The sequence below is a fragment of the Dama dama genome, chromosome 17 (genome assembly GCF_033118175.1).
Source record: "Dama dama isolate Ldn47 chromosome 17, ASM3311817v1, whole genome shotgun sequence".
Taxonomy (NCBI): Eukaryota; Metazoa; Chordata; class Mammalia; order Artiodactyla; family Cervidae; genus Dama; species Dama dama.
Genome location: NC_083697.1, coordinates 45,676,178 through 45,699,810, shown reverse-complemented (window position 1 = coordinate 45,699,810; position 23,633 = coordinate 45,676,178). Strand labels below are relative to the sequence as shown.

At 37.3% G+C, this 23,633-nt stretch overlaps 1 protein-coding gene across 2 annotated transcripts in view; it reads right to left on the bottom strand.

The window, feature by feature from the left end:
• The window catches only part of SLIT2 (slit guidance ligand 2), a 385,924-nt gene that overhangs the window by 29,252 nt on the left and 333,039 nt on the right, over positions 1–23,633 (bottom strand). For both annotated transcript variants that reach the window (XM_061164461.1, XM_061164462.1), the window contains 2 exons: positions 22,737–22,876; positions 3,617–3,710 (listed from right to left, as the gene is read on the bottom strand). In XM_061164461.1, the coding sequence (XP_061020444.1) occupies positions 3,617–3,710; positions 22,737–22,876 (234 nt within the window). The remainder of the gene's footprint in view (positions 1–3,616; positions 3,711–22,736; positions 22,877–23,633) is intronic.

The following is a 23,633-nucleotide window of genomic DNA, read 5'->3' as shown; positions in this document are numbered from 1 at the left end:
TAAGAAATGAAATGAGCTCACTGCATAAGCATGCTTGCTCTAGAGCCAGTGGTTTTAGTGCTAAATCATAACAAAGCAAAGTAAACAAGCCTGAAGTTAAATGGATTCTAAATGACCACAGACATTCTCAACTAGATGGACAAGGCCTGAGAAAAGGGCTTCCATCAATGTTAATGTGAGCAGGGCTGCTCAAGTAGAGAGCATTAAAAGAAAGAAGAAATGCTTTGGAACACTCTGAATTATTTATCTGAGAAGAGAAATCAAAGTAAAAGATAAGAGAACCACGTATTCACCAAATAGGCTGTCTAAGAGCTATTTTATATTCTTTTCTCGACAGATACTATTTTTCAAGCCCATTAGAACTCGGAGTCACATCATGACCAACATTTTGGCCTTTCTTTGACTCCTCAGGCAGAGTTTCAAAACAGGAAGAAAATATTTAATTATGAATTCCTTAAAGTTTATATTATCAATAAAATGTATCACATTCCCTGAACTCTATTATCTGACAAGGAACAAGGAAGAAAGCAAAGACTATAAAATATATCGTTTAGAAGCCCCAAAGCTGACTAAGTAAGATGTATGCTTGAAAATTCTACTTATGGCATATCATAGTCTAAAAATATCTCAAAGCAATTTAGGAGATTTATGAGGTATAGAATAAAGCAAGAGAACTAAAACCAGCTCTATTAGCTTAGTAATAAGAAAATGTAGTTGAAGAAACAGTACAACTTGTCCAAACAATATTTGTTGGTAGAAATTTTCTTTAGCAGCTTCATATAATTTTGGTTTCTAAGTCCACTTACTTTTTTGCAACTTCCTTTCCCACAATGTGCAATTATTCATAATATGGGATTAATAGCAAACACTATGATTTATCCTGTTTCCTGCTAAACTACATACAAACTCACAAATTACTGCTGAAAACCATGGGTTCCCAAATCAGTTAATGTTTAATCCAGTAAAATGCATTATAAGGAGCATGCAATCTAATTGATAGTAATTAAAGATACTGAATTAAGGGTAGGCTTTTTGAAGATGAACTTATTTTTGAATGGTTTCCTTTAAGTTTGACTAACAGTCTATCTTGTAATTACAATTCACAAAGCTTTGTGAAACCTGTCCAGCAGATAAGTCCTTCTGTAAAACCATCTGCTCTACTGATTAATTTCTCTAAGAAATGACAATATTTGTTATGTAAATGATGGAAGTTCAGTTTGCCAAATTCATTAAGGGGAGATCAAAGACATTAAGACTTAAAATAATATACCTATGTATTTGGAAGAACAAAATGCAATGCAGAATTTTGTATAAAATAAAGATTTCAATAAGACTTTTGTTTTTCCCACATACGGTTCGAAACTAAAATATGAAAAGTAGAATCAAATATATTTTCTTTTAAAAAAGCATCAAATAAAATCAGCAGGTGCTGCAACTGTATATTCTAAAATAATGAATTTTAAATCAAATTGAATTAAAATATTCTCTAAATGAAACTTGAGAGTAAGTATTTTACTCAGATTGATCTTCGAAAGGCAGTAGGGGTCAGGTGATATGACCCCATCTCCCATTCAACTTGGAATATTCAATAATCTGTTGACAAGTATTAATATGTTGTCCCAGCTCTAATCCACCTATTCTTATAAAACTGACCTGAGTAATTTTTAATTCTCTGAATCCTATGGCAACTAAGCCTGAGTATGAGAGGGTGAATAGCCATAAAGCTCCATAAAAACAAACGATGGCAATATTAGCACATGCCCTGACGCATGGCAGAGGCTCAGTAAATACTGGGTAAAGAAACCAGCGCACTGGGACGACCCAGAGGGATGGGAGGGGGAGTGGGGTGGGAGGGGGGTTCAGGGTGGGGAACACATGTGCACCCACGGGGGATTCATGTCAATGTACGGCAAAACCACTGCAATATTATAAAGCAACTAGCCTCCAATTAAAATTAAAAAATTAAAAAAATTAAAAGAACAAAAAAGAAACAAGTATTGCTCTTTGCTAGTTGTCTCCTGTAGGCACAGCTCAACCTGAGCCTTACAGTATCATTTCTGAGAATCCAGCTTATCTTCTGTAACAAACAGCCTGCCACGGTGATAAAGTGTAAACCTTCTCAGAGGTAACCTGTAGTAGAAAAACCACCCAGCTGGGGAGTTAAAATCCAGCTCCAGCTGTACCCTGAGGAACACTGAGGCCTCTGGACAGCCACGGACCTCTCTGGGTCATGGTTTCCTCGTGTGTAAAATAAAGGGTTCCTACAGGATGATTTCCAAACTACTGCCTGGCTAAGAAAAGAAGTTGCTGTTGATAGATCCTTAAAACATCACAGAATTCTACACATGACAGTGTATATGCTTCCATGCGTAAAACAGATAACCAATGGGAATTTGGTGTATGGCTCAGAGAACTCAGACCAGGGCTCTGTAACATCCTAGAAGGTTGCAAAGGGGTAGGCGGTGGGAGGGAGGTCCAACAGGGCGGGGACACATGTATACCTATGGCTGACTCGTGGTCAGGCCTGGCAGAGACCAACACAATACAGTGAAGCAATTTTCCTTCAGTTAAAAATAAATAAGTTTGGGGAAAAATGAAAAAACAAAACAAAACCAAACAAACACCCAAAAAACAAACAAAAATATTACAGAATTGTGGCAAAGGAATAATTTCATTTGATACGAAACATATTTTGGGAAGATTGCTAGCTGGCATGACTGCATGCCTTATCACCCCACCCAGCATGCACATGAGTGAAGCAGACACTGAGACAACAGACGTAAGCGGATTGTACCAAGGCAAGCTGGGACATGTGGTCACTCTGCGTCCTCCCTTTGGGTAGTTAAAAGTATTACTGCAGACCAAAACATTTTCAGTTACATTAATTTAAACTTCTTATTTCACCAAAGATGACTTCCATTCAGGTAACAAAGCATCTAGTAGTTATTATGAATTTATTTGGGTTTCCCTGGTGGCTCAGCTAGTAAAGAATCCGCCTGCAATGTGAGAGACCTGGGTTTGATCCCTGGGTCGGGAATATTCCCTGGAGAAGGGAATAGCTACCTACTCCAATATTCTGGTCTGGAGAATTCCAGGGACTGTATAGTCCATGGGGTTGCAAAGAGTCGGACATGACTGAGTGATTAAACACACACACACACACACACACACACACACACACATTCACAGGCCATTTTATTTCATACAAAACTTCCCTTGAAAAGTCACAGAACAAAAGGAAACTCTGTTGTACTAAAAAAAAAGCTCATACTGTAAATAAACATTTATAAAAATGCCAATAACCCTGGAGAAAATGCCCTGTAAATCCTGAGCAAAGGTGTGAAGCTAGATTCTGAAAGAAGAGGGTTCCTTAACCAAACGCCCTCCTTGGGACTTCCCTGGTGGTCCAGTGGCTAAGACTCTGAGTTCTCAATGCAGGGAGCCCAAGTTCAATCCCTGGTCAGGGACCTAGATCCCACACGCTGCAACAAAGATCAAAGATCATGCATGCCACAACTAAGACCTGGTGTAGCCAAATAAATAATAAATACCTAAATAATGAAAAAAGAAAGGCCCTACCCCCCAGTCATGAGCCTCAAGGCAGCCTCAGACTTACTTGTATCCCTTTGGTGTCAGGATGCACTTGGAGTCATGCTGGCAGGGGTTCAAGTCCTGGGCGCAGAAGTCCAGTTTCTCCTCACACAACTCTCCTGTTAACAGGGCAAATGGCATTAGGTCATAGAGAAAGGTTAAAAGCTTTCCTGCCAGTAGGCCGTGTCATGGGTCTGAGAGGTAAGCATAACTTGTGATTGGCAAAAATAAAAAGTCACAAGACATGGAAGCAAAAGATCCAAAATGCTGGCTCTGCTGCTAAACACTTCTATGACTTGGGACCACACAACTATGGTAAACTGTGACGAGTAGGAGCCCCTTTAGGAGCAGTATGCTGGAGGAAAAGGAAATATGTATGCTTTTAAATTTTTATTCTTTTATCCTTTTTTATTTGGACTTTTTATTGAGGTATAACATATATTCAAAAGATAAATGACTAGCTAACAAATGGTCACAGACTGAACCCATTCATATAACCAGCACCCGTATCTGAAAACACACCATTTACCATCATCATTTACCAGAGGCTTGACTCCAAGGATAAGTAACCACTACCCTGACCAAAGATTATTTGTGCCTGTTTTTGAGCTTGATGTAAACAGAATCATTTGGTAGGTATCCTTTTATATCTGGCTCATTCTGTTGTTTTATGTTTGGAAAAAAAACATAATTCTCAAATCTTCAGGGTCTCCAAGGTCTTATAAGCCCAGAAAAAAAGGCTGTTTCCCTTTTATGACTTATTGGAACGGCTCAACAGAATACGCCTCAGCTACATCCATCACAACAGAAAGAAAACAGCAAAAGGAGAATCAATCAAGATAGAGAACGTACGCTTCTTTCCATCAACTAGTTTATAAAGAATAATTGTCATCCATAAATAAGAACTATAAGCATAACCATGTCAATTCTAGACTCTCTGTGCTGAATTGCATGTCTGATTATCTCTAAGGAGATTTCTTCATATACAAATAACACAATCATATATTATTTTCAGACACATTGGACCAAATATGATTTTCAGTGAGAACACTTTCCTGATCATTGTGTGAGATTTTTAAGATGACGGGAAAGATATGAGATTTAAAAGTTCTTTCCTTTTCTACCTCACCTTTAAATGATTTTATATGCAGTAAATAAATGAATAAAGTGAAACATCTATAGGCAGCTGCTGTTCATTTCCAAGAAACAATTAGAACTTTTATGTGTTCAAAGTGTGTAGATTTAAAGCAGCACTGGTTAAAAAATCAGGAGTTTGAAGCAAATCTCTTTGTTACAGACTGTTCTTCTAAGGTATACTTTGCCAAATGGTAGAAATAGTTGCCTAACAGCTAAATTTGGTATATCATTTACACTTCAAGGATCTTTTCCCATGATTTAAATGCATACATGTACTAAGCTTGGAATTACATCAATGTGGTGTATGATAATTAGGTTTTTTCCTGTCTCTTAAAGAGAACTAATTGCACTAAAAGTCTCATATATTTCTTTCATAAGGAGACTTTCTGTGTCTTTAAATCTGTGATACAAAGAGTTTTTATCAACATATACATGATGAGCTATTTTTAAATAGGGTTTATTTAAAGCTTTTTACTTTCAACTAGTATTACTTTAAATGATACAGCTTGATGGGATGTATTCATTATAATCTATCAAGTTACTGTGATGAAAGTGCTGTCAGTTTTCAAATTAAATCTATCCAGTTGGATACAGACTCTTTACAGTAGTCTATATCTAAGGCAGCTTAAATATTATTCTATGTATGCTTCACTTTATACCCAAATAAGAAGTTATTTGAAAAATGATAAGAGGAAATGCTTTACTTCTTATTCATTGTGATCCAATCTAATCCAACCCAATCCAATCCAATTAAGACATTCTAAACCACAGTTCACACGGATGTACTAGATGATACTGATGCGGGGGGTTACAAGGATGGATGTAATGGACTCTGCTCTCAGTCAGCTCCCAGTCTACCAGCAGAGAAAGTCTGAGCTGGAGACAGAACATAGAGTAAGAACTTCATTTCTAAGAGAAGAAAACAGGAGTCAACCCTTTATTCTCTGTTAAGTATTTCTCCATAAACTTAAGGTGGAAAGGAGTGAGAAAGGAGATCAGTCTAAGAAACTGTTGACTAAACAACAGCTTTAAGACTAAGCATGCCAGCTTACATGTGAAAGCTACCTCAATATCAAGATTTCATTATTTTATAAGGGATCTATCTTAAAAGAATAGCATGTTGTTGTTGTTTAGTCACTCAACCATGTTTGACTCTTTTGTGACCTCATGGACTGTAGCCTGCCAGTCTCCTCTGTCCATGGGATTCTCCAGACAAGATTACTGGAGTGGGTATCCATTCCCTTCTCCTGGGGATCTTCCTGACCCAGGGACTGGACCCACGTCTCTTGTATTGGCAGGTGGATTCTAACAAATGAGCCACCTGGGAAGCCCATAAGAATCCATGGCAGCACATTGATCAAGACTAATAACTATACTAATTACTTTAGCCATCAGAACAGCAATGCTAATTGCTAAAGTTGTGTATGATAGATCATTGTGACCATCACATAGCTGCACATTTGACTCTGGTAAAACTGGCTGGTTACTTCCAAAGGATTTATCTTCATTTAAGTATCACCAAATATGATAATACTAACAAATAATACAAAGCATTATCTGTTTCCCATTACTGCCTGACTCACTTTTAAAGCCCAATCTTCCACCCTATATTCTTGTCACCTGTGCCTATTCACTATGTTATGAATTTATCTCAACTCTATGCCTGGGTTAATGGTGCTTCCTTTTGCCTTAGTAGCTTTAATAAGTTCTGCTGTCAATTTTCTCATCCATTATATAACCTATTCTTTATGAAATCTTCCTGGATCTTTTCAACCATCTGTTACATGTCATTAAGGGTGGCATTATACATCAATTTGTTTCAATAATTTTTATATATCATGTTTGCTTGTGATTCTCTTAAGGCACATGTATTTTATGTATTTATTTATTGACTTAATAAACATGTATAACAGTGCTTACTGCTGTGTATCAGGGAGGAGCTTCTCAGGTGGCTAAGTGGTTAAGAGTGGTAAAGAGCTTGCCAGTGCAGGAGATGCAAGAGACGTGAGTTCAATTCCTGGACTGGGAAGACTACCTGGAGAAGGAAAATGGCAATCCACTCCAGTATCCTTGCCTGGAAAATTCCATGGACAGAGAAGCATGGTGGGCTACAGTCCACGGGGTCAAAAAGAGTTGGACATGACTGAGCATGCATGCACGCTGTGTATCAGACTGCTTTAATTAAACATTGCATAAATATGTAGTCGCTTAATGTTCATGGCAACCATATAAGGTAAGCTTGTAGGGTTCTACTGCTTTGGGTGCACTGGGTATTCATTAGTGTTTATCTCATTTCTTCTCTTTGATTGGAAGATCATTGAGAGCAACGTGTTTTGAATATTTGTCTTTACATCTCTCTAGGGTATGGGATAATGACATAATAAAATAATATTTATTGAAAGAAACATTCATGCCTTTTAAGGAAAGAACTCTATCTTGTTGACCTATATTCAACTTCTTTCACTTCCACCTTTAGATATTTTTTCTCTTTAATTTCTACTTAATGATTAGCCACTCATCATTAACAATAACTAGCTTATGTTCCTTCCTTTAAACATCACTTAAACACTTTTTAAATATTAAAAATGTGTTTTCATTGAACTGTTCCTTGAATTTCTTCTAATTATATTGTGTTCTGCTGTATTTGAGGGAAGTCAGCTTTCAAATAACATCTCACAGTGGTAAGATATAGAAGTTTAATATAAAATGGGAAATGAAGCAAGCTCCATAGACAAATGCAGGAAGGTTTATCTAGTCCTAAACCAGTAAAAGGAAAACTGGACATTTGAACACTGTGTTAGATTTCTAAGAAGAATGGAAACAAAAGGCTCTAATAGTAACGCACTCATACGCTTTAATTATTAATACTACTGAACTATTTCTCCCAAACTTCACAGTATTGAGAGGACATTATACACTTTTTCTTTTTGGCATATGTATAGTCAGAGCTAGTACTGTGTTAGTGGAAAAATTAGGGGGAAAATAAAGGAAAGGAAAGCAACTGAATCTGTTTCTTTTTGTGATGATCCAAGGCCTTCTTGATATAATATCATCAAGGGCTCCCTCCTCTCCTGAAATGATGAAGTGTGTGAGGTGATAGAATGGATGGAAAGGTGAGCTATAATCTATTAACTTATAAGCAGGTCTTTACATTTCTAACATGGCATTGAGGGGAAGGTATGTCAGGCCATTGGAGTGGTTAAGGGCAATGTGTTTAGATACAGGTTAAATTTCAGTGCTCATGAATCCCTCAAGAGACAGAGTCTAGGCAAACGTTGGATTCATAATTTGGCTCCAATCAACTCCACAAAATCCCAGGAAATCCTATTTATTTGGCTTCATCCTGAGCCCTTAAAAGTCCCCAATGACAAAACAATAGCATAGAACCCAATTGTTGCCTGACATTTGTGATTTCACTTTTGATCAGACGAGTAAATTAATCTTCTTTGTGCTTCCAGCTTCCAGTGATTTTTGTTGATGAGAGGGCAAAGCTCTGTGTGTGTGTTGGCTGGTTGCCTCTGTTTAGAGAATAAATAGAGGAGTCAGCCAGGGAATGTACTGTTACTTTCTCAAGATTACAGAAGTTAGTGAATGATCAACTGAAAATTGTGAAGAAAGAACAGCACGTGTCCTAAACAGAGGGTTTTTTTTTTTTTTTTTTGGTAAGAAAGTGACATCTAGGTTTTAGATCACCTCTTCCTGATTGTGTCTGTCAGTTAAGTATGGCAGACAGTGAGGTTTGAAATGATTACGTTCTACAGTTATACTAAAGATTGCTGTTGATGCAGTAAGGCAGGAGTGATGCCCACTCCTACAAGTTATCCTGAGTCCAGAAGAAGATGTAATCCACTGCTTACTGAGCATCTGTATATGTGGTCTTTCTGAAGGACCCGATGTAGCAGTAATATGACTGTACATCCTGGCTTGCTCCGGGCAGTCCTGTGTTATACCTGCTGTCCCAAGGTGATTTTCAATAGTGTCCCCATGCACTCACATACACATGCCCTGATTTGGGTGACAAATGCTACGGTCACCTTGTGGGTGGAGCAGTAAAAGCTGGATCATCAGAGTTAATGCTCTGTTTGGAGTGAAGAGTGAACCAGCCTAAAGAGATCCTGGGGAGAAACGATTATCACTTGGGTGAAATGACATGTGGGTTCCTGCTTGGAATAATCTTCTGCGACTTTTTTGATAGAAAACAATGGACTGGTTGCAGAGAAGTGAACTATTTTATTGTTCTGGGCCCCAGTTCTTTACGAGTAAAATGAGGTTCTGGAATTGAAGTTGTGCAAGGTCAACTGTGGCTATAAAAAAAAAATTTTTTTAAAGGCAAAGTGCTCCTAAAGAGATGGCAGATAGCAAGTCAGCAAAGGAAGTATCATGCCTTAGCTGAACCAAACAACATTACTGCATCAGTGCTGAGAAAGAACAGTGTCGGCATGTACCTTAATTCCACTGAGGTACCAATACTGTGCGTATTACTGCAACGAGGCAGAAATCTCAATGTAATTGATAGTTCCTATGGGAAACAGTGCCTGGAGCTGGCCTTGTGTCCTGCTTCAGTTTAGATCCGTGGACCTAATTTTAAGGTTCCCTACTTCTTAAACACGTGCAGCCCTTCCTTCATCTTCATTTGTACTTCTGGTGTCTTAAGTCATCTTTTTATTTGCATTCCTTATTACCACACTCACTGAAATAGTTTTAGAACTCTTTCACAAACTTCTTGCCTGATATCTATGGTAAGATCTGCCTTTGCATTTTTTTTTAACAAGTGATTCTGGTAGTCGACCACCAGATTTTTAACATCACCATATATTTTGAGTACATACTACATAAGAAGACTTGTGTTAATGCTAGGAGTATGAGGAATGTGAGTATGGAGTATGGTGAATAAAAAAAATGATATCCTTGTTCTCATGGAGCTCATACATGAGAGGAGGAGGAGAAAGATATTGATCCAATAATTTCACAAGTAACTATAAAATAGCCTGAGTGATGAAGGCTAATAAGTGCTCTGGTTTGCTCTAGAAGGGCAACTGACTGTAAGGGAGTTTTTTTGGTTTTTTTTTTTCTGAAGAAGTAGGGCTTGGATTGTAGGTGAAGAGGGGATAAAGAGCACTTGCAGAGGTTCTATGCAGGAGGTGACATGGAAAACATGAGCTCGGAGACACTGGGAGTGAGCTGGGAGAGCATGGTGGCAGAGAAGGTCACAGCGGGTACCAGGGGCCACAAGGTAGAATGTCTTTACTTCATGAGCAGTGGGCGCCACTGAAGGGTTTTATGATGGAGGATGGCCAGATGGCATCAGTATCTTGGAAAGAACATTCTGGCTCTAGTGGAGGATGGATTGAACAGAGACAGATACAAATGGGTGAGAGATGACTCAGTTGGTACTCAGGTGATCGTAGAGGAGATGTAGATAGTCTGGAGAGACATTTCGGAAACAAAATAGATGGGAACTGGTGTTGGATTGGGTGGGCATAGGGGAGAGAGGAAACTGTCTGGGACTTCTAGATTTCTGGTATGAAGACTGGAACTACCTTTCAGAGACATGGAGAACACTGAAAAGATTAGGTTTTCTGGGGCAAAAATCAAGAGTTTGAAATATAGTGATGTAGCGTCATGGGTTGAATTGTGTTCCCCCCTAGCTCCCCCTCAAAAATATGGTGCAGTCCCTCAGTACCTCAGAATGGGATCTTACTTGGAGATAGGGTATTTACAGAAGTAATCAGGTTAACATGAGGTCTGTAGGTGGGCCCTAATCCGGTATGGCTGATGTTCCTACAGGTGCCTGTGCTCAGTCGTGTCCGACTCTTTGCAATCCTTGGGACTGTAGCCCGCCAGGCTACTCTCTGCATGGGAGTCTCCAGGCAAGAATACTGCAGTGGGTTGCCATGCCTCTTCCAGGGGATCTTCCCAACCCAGGGATTGACCCAGTGTCTCCTGCAGCTCCTGCATTGCAGGTGAACTCATTACCCCCGAGCCACTGGGGAAGCCCATGATGCTCCTAGAACAAGGAAACCCGGCACAGAGGGCAGCCCATACAACGGACAGAGAGTGAAGACGGCCTTCGACAGGCCAAGCAGAGATGTCTGCAACAGATCCTTCTCTCAAAAGGATCTAATGCCACCGATACCTTGCGTTTGGACTTCTAACCTCCAGAACTGTGAGACATTAAATTCCTATAATTTAAATCACCCAGTTTGTGACAGTTTGTTATAGTAGCACTAGTAAACCAAAATAGCTGGTAAATTCTAAATTACTAGGGGTTTATAGTGGGGAATAAAACTTTCAACTTATGCAACTATTTCTTTTCTTCCCTCATTCTCTTTTTCTCCTTACATCTTTCCTTCCCTCCCTTCCTTCCGCCTCTTTCCTTTTTTATTTCATTCCATGTGACTGTTTTCTCCCATGTCTGAAATACTCTTTAAAGCTTCTCCAACAGAGTCTGTAATAAGCAATGAACAAGGAGAGGAAGTGGCCCCTAACCATGACCTTTACACTTCAAGAGTCAAGGTTTGAAAAGAGCGTATCAGCATGGTTTAGCCCTCCATTCGCTGCCAGAGTTGGATGCCTCTCCACGAAGCACTTTGAGTCTTGGTTGACTTGGACCAATCAGTCCTTGGCCCTCTCTCCAAGAGGCATTGGCATTAAATGGTGAGGATTGCAGGACAGGCCACCCAAATAGTAATGAAGATTCTCCTCCTTTTAGGGTTAAAAGGTGATAATGGCAAGAGACTCATAAACTACTGTCTTATGTGGTGGGGGGGGGGGGCGGGTAGAAAGGTGAGTCTAATTTCTGTTTCATCTACTTGACAATAAATCTGGAGACTGGTTTGAACTTTGAATGACAGTTGCAATGAAAAACAACTACCAACATCTCTATTATCATTAATTACAAAATAATAATCTTGAAAGTGTTTTATTATATTACATCAAAGTCATCAAAGCTTGTGGTAGGTAGATGACACCTGAGTTGAGCCTTGTCACTAAAAACGACTTACATTTTCTATAAAGACATATTTCTTAAACATGCTTTTTCTTAAAATATACTGGTTTAACTTATGGCACTGTTGAAAATTCTTAACTGTGGTGATTCTTTGTCAAATCAACGAATAATGAAGATATCATATAATCCATGAGAGATAATATTAAATTTTTCCTGAAACTAGTAAGAATAGTATAAGAGGAAATTAACAACATATAGTAGAATTATTTTATATGTATTCTGGAGTGGCTGTTTAACTTGACTAAAATTCAAACTTAATTTCAGTTTAACAATTTTCATAATAATATATTAGGGAGAAACTATTTTGAACTAGAATTAGCAAATAAAAGGATGTACATGACAATGTCCTTACTCTGGAGGAGTTAAAATCTGGAAAAATTAGAGACATAAGATAGATGCTTAAGTTTCCCTTAAGTTTCATTTAGTGACTGGTATATGGACAGCATCATGCCCTACAAACTGGCTGAATAATTTATTATTTTATTTATTATTGAAAAATATACTACACAGATGCAAAATTCACTATTACCCTTAAAGAGACTTCTCTTGGCAAGGTAAACTGTGCCATTTAGAAAAGAAGACGTTTTTGAAGAGCTGTTGGATTGACAGTTAGTTGCTTTCCATCTACCAAGAAATTTAGGCAACAGCATAACTTGCAGAAGCTTACTCAGTTCTCAAACCTGCCTAACAGAGAAGAGGTTGTCCCTAGATCAGGGTTCCAGGAATTTTCCAACTCAACTCTGTTGATTATTCATTTTTTTCACTCACTGAGCAATAAGAAAGTGTGGGTTTTAATTAGTAAGTATCTCATGTATATTTTTCCAAAAATTAGCACTGTATGTCCAAATTGGCCATATTTACAAACATAACAAATGATTTTAGATATAGGCACATGACACCGTTGGAATGCTTAACTCTCACTAGTTTTTGCTAATATAAGCAGATTAGTTTCTCTCGTCTCTGAAACAGAAATAATCTCAGGGTCCATTCAGGGCACCATGGATGTATGAAGGGGGTGGGAAGGATTCCGCAGCAGCCTGTTCTTATTCCTATTGATAAACTTTACCAAGCTAGTTTCTTTTTTAATATGAAAGGATCATTGATATTAATAAAAACGGAAAGGTAACGTATGACCACAATCTGGATAACTGAACCAGAATTCTAGTGTTAAATTTAATCTGTTATGACATTTTCAAATACACTTATAACAAAGGAGGAAGTCTGGTTGAATTCCTGACGGCATCCCCAAGCCACAGAGTTCTGAAGGGTCAAACACATCATTCTTCAAATATTTGCATTGTGAGCGCTTCCTTCAGTCAAGAAAAACCTGGAAAAATGCTACTAATTCTACTCTGCATGAATTGGTACAGAAAGGAAAGCTATCAAAAAAAGGCAACCTACTGTAAATAAATTGATATTTCACTTCTTAAGTAACACTACTTGAGGGTAAGGGATGGATAGCTTTATTTATAGTTTTGTATCTCTTCATTGTCATTGCATTTGCCAGCAAATTATCTGTCACAAATTAGATACTCAATGGCTGTTGAAAAATGTGAAAGACAGCACTTATTTGATTGCTTTTCAGAGGAAAATACTTTATAAATGTTAAGGAGAAGGAGGTCTGGATGGCATAAGGGATAATGTAAGAAAGAAGAGAGAGTAAGGAACACTGGTAGCAGATTCGTGTTCTGAGATCCCAGCCTCAAGTATGCCCTTGCAGGCTGGACTTGAGAGACTACCCTGTTAACTCAGATATCCTGATAATCTTGTCTGCCAAATGATGACTATCCCAATGGGAAACAGAGAGGATGAACTCTGGAATCAATAGGAAGTATGAGTGTAAATGGCATGTTTGAGAAAGATTAAGATAAACAGACCTGAATTTTCATTATCCTGTTTTTCATTATCCAATTTAAAAAAATCCATGCAATTCCTTAAAAATTGTACATTTCTCATTTGTTCTTATTCATATAAAGAATACAATCCTCTCTCCTCTCACAGACCTTGCAGGGAGACGGATGGACTGTATTAGATAGTGGACACAGCTGATGGGATTACGGGAGTCATTCCAGGACGGGTTAATTGAATCGGACCTGAAAGAAAAGTATTTGTTTCCTCTTCTTTCACTGAACCAGGCCAGTCCTATTTGTTCCATGGTTTGCTCATTGTTATAATCCCAGGCACCAGAGCACATTAACATGAGCAGATGCCCAGTCGCCAATCTGAATAGTCAGTATCCTTATCAGTAGTGATAATAATAAATGAATTTATTTCCATCAGTAAGTAAAGAATTACTTATGAACAGAGAGTTTCTGCTTCTTATTTTCATAAGACAGTTAATTCTTCTTAAAGGTTCCTTTTAACAATAATCTGATGCTTTCTTACTTGTGTTTACTACCCTGAAATTTGTTCTATCAATTAGCAATAGTTAACTGACCTTCATAATATGATCAATAAACTATCCAGAGCATACCCACATCTCTAAACTTAATCAAATCTAACTGTTAGTATAGAAATATAGAGAACTGATCTTGAGGGGCTGTGAATTTTTGAAGATATATTAGCCACTGATAAATGTCCTCTTGGTTCAAAGGGTGTGCAAAATGGAACACCCACATAACAAACACTGCCAGAGTGCAATCTCTCATGAGATAAAGTTTATCATAATTCAAAACAGGAAGGCTCAAGGAAATATAAGTGTGGGAATTAATATGTTTCAAAAAAGAAAACCATTTTATATTCTCACTTTTGTTCTATATGATATGAAATGGGTGGCTGTATAATGCTCATTGGCCAGAAAGTTTGATTACACTTTGTATTCAGAAACTATTCTCTTTATTTAAAAACTAGTCAAGTAGCTATATTTTGCCATTCACTTTCTTGGAATGAGCAACGACTGCTTCGCACTGGTGAAATAACTGACCTAATCTGAACTTCCAATGAAGAATCAAAGCCGAAGAGCTTGACAAGGGCTAATGTTTTATGTATTCTCATATCACTTTCAATTCTGAGCACAGTATCCTGAATGATGTATTTTCTCAATAAATATCTTTTGAATTTTTTTAAATGGAAAAATTTACCTCTTCAAATAAATAAGCAAAAAAGGAGGTGTTTTTCAGTACTTCCTCGCTGGAACATTATGTCTAAATAGTGCAGCCAATTCCAACAACCACAAAAACTGCAGAAATATTTAATTTTGTTTTCGGAATAAATCAGTCCAAATTATATTGACTAAGGCTTGGTTAAGCTAAACTGTTGTTCTGGGCTCAATGGGCCTTGTCTATTAACTACAGAGCAAATAGGATCCTTAAAATCTTTTCTAAGATTCAAATGCATTTAAGAAGGCTTTGAAAGGTTGGAAGATATGTGAATGCAAACCATACAGTATAATTAGGCTGCCAAAGTACTCTCTCTAGTTAAAACAGACTGCAAGTACAACTGCAACTATATTGACACTGAGAAACAGACTTTACACATCTTGAGGCATAATTAATGAGAGAAGGAGCCATTGTTAATAACAGATCATGAAAATCCAAAAATATACAAAAAACCCTAAAAAAAGGCAGCCAAGTTGAAGAGTTCTTCAGTATTCAACATTTCCTTATACTTCAAAGTGTAATAAGAGGGCAAAGAAAACCAAAGGCTTGTTCGTAAATAAATCTTTTCCTTTGGATGTGAGTATGGTAAATAAAATGAAAAATAATAATTTTTTAAAAAGACAATACTGAAAACCACTGGGGGAGAAATTTCCTTCATGAATATAACTTATTTTAGGTAGAATTTTCTCTATCAAAAGTTTGTTAGAATTCCTCCATCATTGAGAATGACATCAATCATCTAAACCATGTCACTGTAGCAATGACAATTGAAATTAAATGATGGAAAACTTGAACTTGTCCTCTATGACAGCCCATGATATTTCTGGAGTATAGACATCTAACATTTTCAAGTGTTTTCTTATACATTCTTCCATTCTTCGACATTATTCTCAAACATCAAAATGAAGTGGGACAGATGTCATTAAAGATTGTGAGAGGCCCCAGAGTTGATACATTTTAGTGCCTGGATGAGAAATTTGAGCTTTTCCCATTAGCTTCATAAATTCATCAGTATCCCACCTGCCCTATGTAATGGAAGCCTGGTCATCAGGATATTAATTATACAGGCACCAATTAGACACTTTCTTGTTTTCATGTCTAGATTACGTAGATTGCTTGTCTGCATCTGAATTTTGTGACTATGGATTTACCCTTTTCAAAAGCGCATGATGGTCAATTATTTATAGCACGCTGAGGAGGCAGCAGAAGGAAAGCTTGTTTGGCGCTGAGGATGAGTCAGAACCACTATGGGATGTGAAAAATGCCAAATCTGGAAGATGGCAGCAAATAAGAAGGGACTAATTCCAGGGGAAGGTCCCAAAGTTAGAATGCAGGCCATGGGTTCAGTTAGACACTTGTTTGCATCTGGACCCCTATTCCCAGGTGACGCTAGTGGTAAAGAACCTGCCTGCCAATGCAGGAGACATAAGAGACGCGGGTCCAATCCCTGGGTCAGGAAGATCCCCTGCAGGAGGGCATAGCAACCTACTCCAGCATTCTTGCCTGGAGAATCCTCATGGACAGAGGAGCCTGGTTAGCTACAGTCCACGGGATCGCCAAGAGTCAGACACAACTGAAGTGACTGAGCACACACACATCTTCGGGTAAGTGCTTTGTTGCTGTTTTACACAAAGCGAGTGAACAAGTGAAAGTCGGTCAGTCGAGTCTGACTCTTTGTGACCCACAGACTGTAGTCTGCCAGGCTTCTCTGTCCACGGGACTCTCCAGGCAAGAATACCAGAGTGGGTTTCCACTTCCTGCTCTACAGGTCTTCCCAACCCAGGGACCGAACCCAGGTATCCTGCTCTGGCAGGCGGAGTCTTTACCGTCTGAACCACCAGGGAAGTCCTGTTTTATAGAACTTATTGCTCAAATTTTTATTGCTCATATTTACAGAGTTCTTTGGGGCTTCCCAGGTAGCTCAGTGGTGAAGAATCCCCCTGCCAAGCAGGATACATGGGTTTAGTCTCTGGGTTGGGAAGATGCCTTGGAGAAGGAAATGGCAACCCACTCCAGTATTCTTGCCTGGACAATCTCATGGACAGAGGAGCCTGGTGGCCTGCAGTTGATGAGGTCACAAAGAACTGGACATGACTTAGCAACTGAATAACAATAACAACAGAGTTCAACTTAACTATATGTCAGCTAATTACAGAGTTTCTTTTTACTTACAAAAGTCACTCTGAGTGCTATAAAGAAGTTGAAACTACATTCCTAGTTATGTTTGGGATTCAAATAATAGAAAATGATTTGACTGCTTTTAAAAGAAATTTAGTCAGCAGCAGGTTCTTAGAAATGGAGACATCTTTTATAAACATAAGCATGAAATTTAGTCAGTACATGAAACCACGTGGTGATTTAAAGCACTATCATACTGCCAAGCTTGCTCCTGAGAGTATGTGTGTATATATATATATGTATATGTACATATATATATAAATATAAATATTTAAGGACATATTCTTGTGACAGAATAATGGCCACTGTGTTTCCTGAGATAGAATCAGGCCTTAGAAGTCTCTCTCCCAAACCACCAATTGCTTTAGTACTTGTAAAAAAAAACAACATTTGACCAAGGATGGTATTGGATGCATTAATCCACAGAGAATGTATAGACTATATTTTTTACATTCTCAAATAAGACATAACTTTTTTTTTCATGCTTTTTAACTCTGCACATAGTAAGAATAAGTGAACAATTGATAAATCATCTGAACTATGTAGCAGAAAAAAAATGAAGAGGAGACAGATCTACGGTAAAATATAGTCCATGTTAGCCTTTGAATCATACTGCTAATGCCATATAAACAACTGGAGCTGTCAAGACAAGCACACCCTTTTAGGATAATGTGCCTGAACTTGGCACTTGAAACTTTTGTAAGCTGAGTGAGTAAAAATACAATATTATTAGGTATAATTCTGAATTTCTAAGATAAAAATTCAACAAAGATTACATGATGACTCCCAGGACATGCTGATCAACCTTGTCACTATAGGACTTCCCTTCCCAGACCCTGATATATTTGGAAAATCATACAGACTATAAGTGCCAAGGATTTAATATGATCTTTTTATGCTTTAAAAATACTGCCTAGTACACATGACATTCTATGAGTTTGACATCATTTAAAAAAAAACAACTTCTTGGGCTTTGTAATTTTTATCTTAGAAAATGTTTTAATAAATGTATACACCTTTTAATATTTTTCATGTTTCAAAATACTGAAGATATTAATTTAAAATTATGGGAAAATTCTCACTATTTAACATTTTTTCTACCTACACTCTACCTACTGCACTAATTGACTTACATTTTTCATGATAAAAATAATATATTTGTAATGTCTTTAAAAAAGGAAAAGCATACAGACAAGAAGAAACTAAAAAGCATTAGTCTTTCTTTTTTGCCACTTCTGCCCACTCAGAGAGTTTCTTTTGCGGCTTTCCAGAAATTGGTAAAGTGCATTTCAAACACCCTTTTGTAAGTGTTTGGTATAGCTATCCACATATCAAGGATCTGAATGACTGATTTGACATATTCATATCAGATTTCATTTTAGTCAACATTCCTTTTACCATGTACACACCATGAAATCTATGTAGCTTTAAAAGAAAGAGGGAAACGAAAATAAAATCATAATAGACTTAAAAGGCAACTAACCTTTTTCCACCTCATTCAGATTAGCAGCTGGCAGCAACAAAGACAGAAGAGACAAAAGACGTTTTACATTGCGGTACACAGCAGGGCACAGGAAGCCAAGGCACAGCATTAACAACAGAGAAGCCCAGGGTGAGACAGCAAACGGAAGCAAGGCTTACATTTCTTACCTAGAGCCGGGCCAAACGCACAAACAAGGAGAAAATGAGGCAAAAGGCAGACGCCATCACAGGGAGCGAGAGATCTCAGCTAAACCAGGCGACTTAACAGGCAGCTTTACTTGTAAGATGTGCACATAATGGTTTGTGTGTGGGCATTGGAGATTTGGAAAACAAAGAGATAATGGAAAAATTAAAATGCCCTGAATTTTTTCTGCAAAACGCATTCTAAGTCTTTACATGCCCAACTTGTAGGGAAACTTTCCTTTACTGAACATATGCCATTCCCATCAAGCAATATCCATGGTTAAAAAGTGATCAATTTTGTTTCAATTTTGTATTATGGTCCTATGAGAAGAGGGTTAATTAAGAAACAGTCTCAGAGCAGATACAGGGTTCTGCCTCTTAGGAAACGTGCAAAACCACATTTTTCAATGCAACACCTGAATTCATACGAGAGCTTATTTAAGAAAAGGTGTCAAGTTTTTCAGCATCTCAAGGGTGCTGTGTTTACAATGTTCATTTTTGTAACTTTTGAGCTAGGGTAATTTGAGGAATTCTTTGACGATTCACTTTCAAGGAATGCCTTGTTTTTAGAAAGGATATAATAAGAGCTTTTAAAAAATGATAAACCAGAAGAAAAAACACAACTCTCAAGCTAATATTGAATCCTGGAGTGGATTTTTAAATTATTTGTTTAGCCATTTCAGAGTCTTACTTAATCCTTAACACAGTCATTTTAATTTAGAGTCACAGTGAATTAAAACTTTTCAAAGATTAATCTTGTCTAAAGAATCCTAGCCATCAACAGTCATATGCTATACATAAGACAGATGATGGATCGAATTAAGTAGAAAAGAATGGTTTGGAGGACTTGGGTGGGGAAGGGAGAGTAAGGGTTACATAACAGACAGACAATGTTGACTCTTAAAATTTATGTTATCAATCTCTGAAGTAGGAAAGGACATAGTTTTGTCCTCTAATAAATCAATAACTATGTACTGTGGTATTTTGGTTACATGGGTTTAGATATATTTAATAAATTTCACAATAGTGGTTCATTTAATTTGAAAATGGGTAGCCGTGTTTTATAGCCTGCTCTTCACATCATGACCTCGTTCTAAGACTGCTTTCAGATCTCTGAATTTTCTCTGTTAACAAATCATATCCATTTTGATTCTTTTTTTTTTTTTCCATTTTGATTCTTGACGTGTGTGCTAAATGTAAATATTTTCACCATAGTAATTTACGAGCTTTCCCTATGAAGTCTTATTTGCTCCTAGTAAAGAGTTCATTTTCTCATTGAATGCCTCAGAGAGATAGAGTAAAAAAGTCTCCAAGCAGTAAAGCAACTTGCAACTTGAATGATTTTTAAACAATGACAACATTATTATATTCCCTGAGCACAGTAGGGTTTCTGTTCCAAGATTTCAGGCTCATTAATCAGATTCCAAACTTAAATCTCAAACAGTGCAGTCACAATATAAGGAAATGCCTCCTTAACTGCAGACTTGGATGAAGCAGACTTGGATAAAGCTCTGGAGTCCAATTTATACCTTCCTATAATTAAAGGCCACTTATGTGCCACTGATTTCAAAATCTGCAGATGGTTGCTTGATATTTTGTAAATGAGCTCATTTCACATACAGACAAAAATGCTACAGCTAGTAGATGAGATACAAACATTGCCTGGTTTAGGTATCTGCTCCAATGCCAATTCGCAAAACTTTTCACTTCCCACAAAATCCAACCCACAGTTACAGTGATCACAGATTCATATTTTGTATGCTATGAACTTTCTATTGAATGCAATATTTTTATTTATTCTTAGCCTGTATTAAGGCAAACTGATATTAGCAATAGATAAGACCAGAACAAGAAAAGAAACAAAAAAACAGAAGAGTCTCAATTCTTATTAAGCACCAAATAGCTCTTGACTATTTGGCAGGTTCCCACATCATAGCTTTTTGAGATGTCACATTTTGGTTCAAAAGTGTTTGTGCTAAGCTTTGGAGTTTTTTTTGCATATGTTTCAAAGAAAGAGATCTGACAGCAGGGAAATGAAGCTTTGTAATAAGTTCTCAGAGGAAGTTGCACTGAACTGAATCACTTTAAGGTGGAGAAAACATTCAAGAAGATCAGGTGTAGGAAGGGAGCCTGGGAAAAGGAAGGAAGAGAAGGTAAAAACAAAGACTCAAAGAAATGGATACAGAATAACATAGCAAATCTAAAGCCAAAGATGGACTCATGGGAATCAATTCAGAGGAAACTGCTACTTTATGTAAATCACCATGAAAAAGGCATGTGGGAACCTGAATGCAGTAGTGTTGTCAGGCCTAGGTTTTCATTGGTAAGGGAACATAGAAAAATTCCTGGCGTCTGTGCTCAGGAACACATTGGCTAACCAAACCGTTCTTGAAATTCTCAGGTCCAATTTGTCCTCATCAGAGTAGGATAGTTTAAGGAGGCCTCTGACATTAAGGGAATTAAGCTTTTTCTGTAATGATCAGAACAATGATGGGATAAAATAAGTATTCTAAGAAGGTACTAGCTCCAGATTTTAGTGCAAGCACTGGGCTGCCTGTATGAGGCTGGATTCCCCAATTCAATAAAACTCACAATCTCAGAATAACTCCGAGGGCTTCAGAATTTGTGCACTCATATGAATGGCAAGTACCTGAGGTGTGACACAGGTAATACTGATATGAATGTCAAAGCTTTGTAACACCTAAACTCTTCCTAGCCACGTTAGAACGTTAGTATGTTAGACCGACTCAGTGTCTTTAATTAATGTAACATAACAAAGAATTCAAATTCTGGCCACTAAGGAGTTCATGGGCTGCTTATATGTAATAGAGCAATTGGTGATACAACACGTTCAAATTTCTACTGGAAACAGTATTATTACGTCATTATGGCATCAGGTACTTCACTGTTGTGAAAAATAAATCATACCATGGAAAAGGCAGCTGCAGAATTTCTCAGACAGACCCAGGATGTCAAAACAAAAACTCATTATTCTATTTACCATTTTTTCCCATCAAGAAAAGTACCTCTTAAATTGCAAAGCTTGAGTATGCCATAAAAGCTTAAATTTCAATGCTTTTCTAACGAATCCTTGGGAAAATTAATCATACAGCTGTGCTTCCATTTTTCATGTTTAGAGATGTTAACCTCAGTCATTCAAGGAAATATTTTACCCTCTGATATTCTTAATTGTATATATGGAAATAAATACAATTAATAAAAAATACCCAGCCAAATGAAAATGGTAACTCTGAACAGAGTGACAGAATCTACTACCCCATTTATTTCTTACAAATAAAACATGAAACATTTTCCTTTTCTCTATCAACTTTAAAACTAAATGAAACAAGATTGAACCTATGAAGTTTCTTACTCAGAGTCACAAAAATCAATCAAAACAGACATTCTGACAGAATAAGTAAGTCATAAACTTGATGTTGACTTTACAGCAAATTGGTTTATCCAGGGCAGAAGTTTATCAGTTTCGATAGTCTTATGAGATTTATCACCCTTATTCCTGACATTTTGTATCAAGATAGAAAAAAAGGGGGAAGGGGAGATAATGGTCTGATAAGATTATCCAAAGTGATCAATGTATATATTCTTGACTGTGACTTAGTTTGAAGGATGAGAGTTCTAAAGGCAAACACTCTCGAATGAAGAAACAAATATGGACATGAAGAATTTCAAATGCTTAATTCTGTTTTGTCCATGTAAAGAAAGGCTCCCTTTTCAAATACATATTGGTGGGTTGGCCTGCACAGGAAAAGTGCTTTGAATGAAAATGTCACTCAGTTGTGGGACTGAAAGCTTCAGTATGATAATTTTCTTTGTGCTGGAAAGCATTACTTTATGAAGATGCCTGTGTTATAACTGAGCTCGCCAGGACTTTTATTTGGTTGGCTGAAACCATCTTTAACTCTGTTATTACATTATACCTAATTTCCAAAACACGAATCAGTTATTGAATAATACAATGGTTTACTACACACATGCAGCATAGCTCCGGTGGTGCTTTCAAACGCAGATTGATGGCATAGCAATCTCCCTTTTCCTACCTGTGTACTCAGGTGGGCAAAGGCATGTGTAGTTATTAATTCCATCGACACATGTAGAGTTATTTTCACAGTCATTATCTTCACAGTCATCAACATTGATTTCACAATTTTCTCCTTCAAATCCATCAGCGCAAATACACCTGAACACCAGGGGAAGAAAACATAAAAGAAATCTTCCTGCATTTTCAAACCATATGGTCTAAATATTGAAAAAACTAAATATACTCATCAGTTACAGAGCTTTTAACGACAGGAAATTGATTTTTAAAATGCTTTTAAATGACATGGTAAAAGCATCAATTTAAGGGACTATCCCCCAAATCAGAAACAATTTTAGAAAGAAAATTTATGCTGGCTGCAAGATGGCAAATGGTCCCCTTGTCCTATAAGTCAATAAATCAATACATTTGCAGGTCTAAAACATGAGCAAAGTTTACAGCCTTAGATAACTTAATCTTGAGTTGTACTCTAATAAAATAACTCATGCTTCTTTGCTCATAAATAAGGAGGAATGATTCTGACTTTTAAAAAATTACAACTTTCTACCCTACCTGTAATGTTCTTTATGTCTCAAAGCAAAAAAGAAACCTGAAAATAAACCTTTGTCTTCTTTGTTATTATAAAATGTGAATATTCTCTTTAAACCTTGACAAATACAATTTTCCCCCCACTGGCATAAAACACTGTACCTTTAATCTTGCTAGGTATCAGAATAATCTATGGGTAAAGTTTTGATGAAAAAGAGACTTCATAACAGAATGTAGAAACGGAGCATATGTATCATTAAGTGAAAGTTTCTCAGTCCTATACGACTCTTTGCAACCCCATGGACTATACAGTTCATGGAATTCTCCAAGCCAGAATACTGGAGTGGGTAGTCATTCCCTTCTCCAGGGG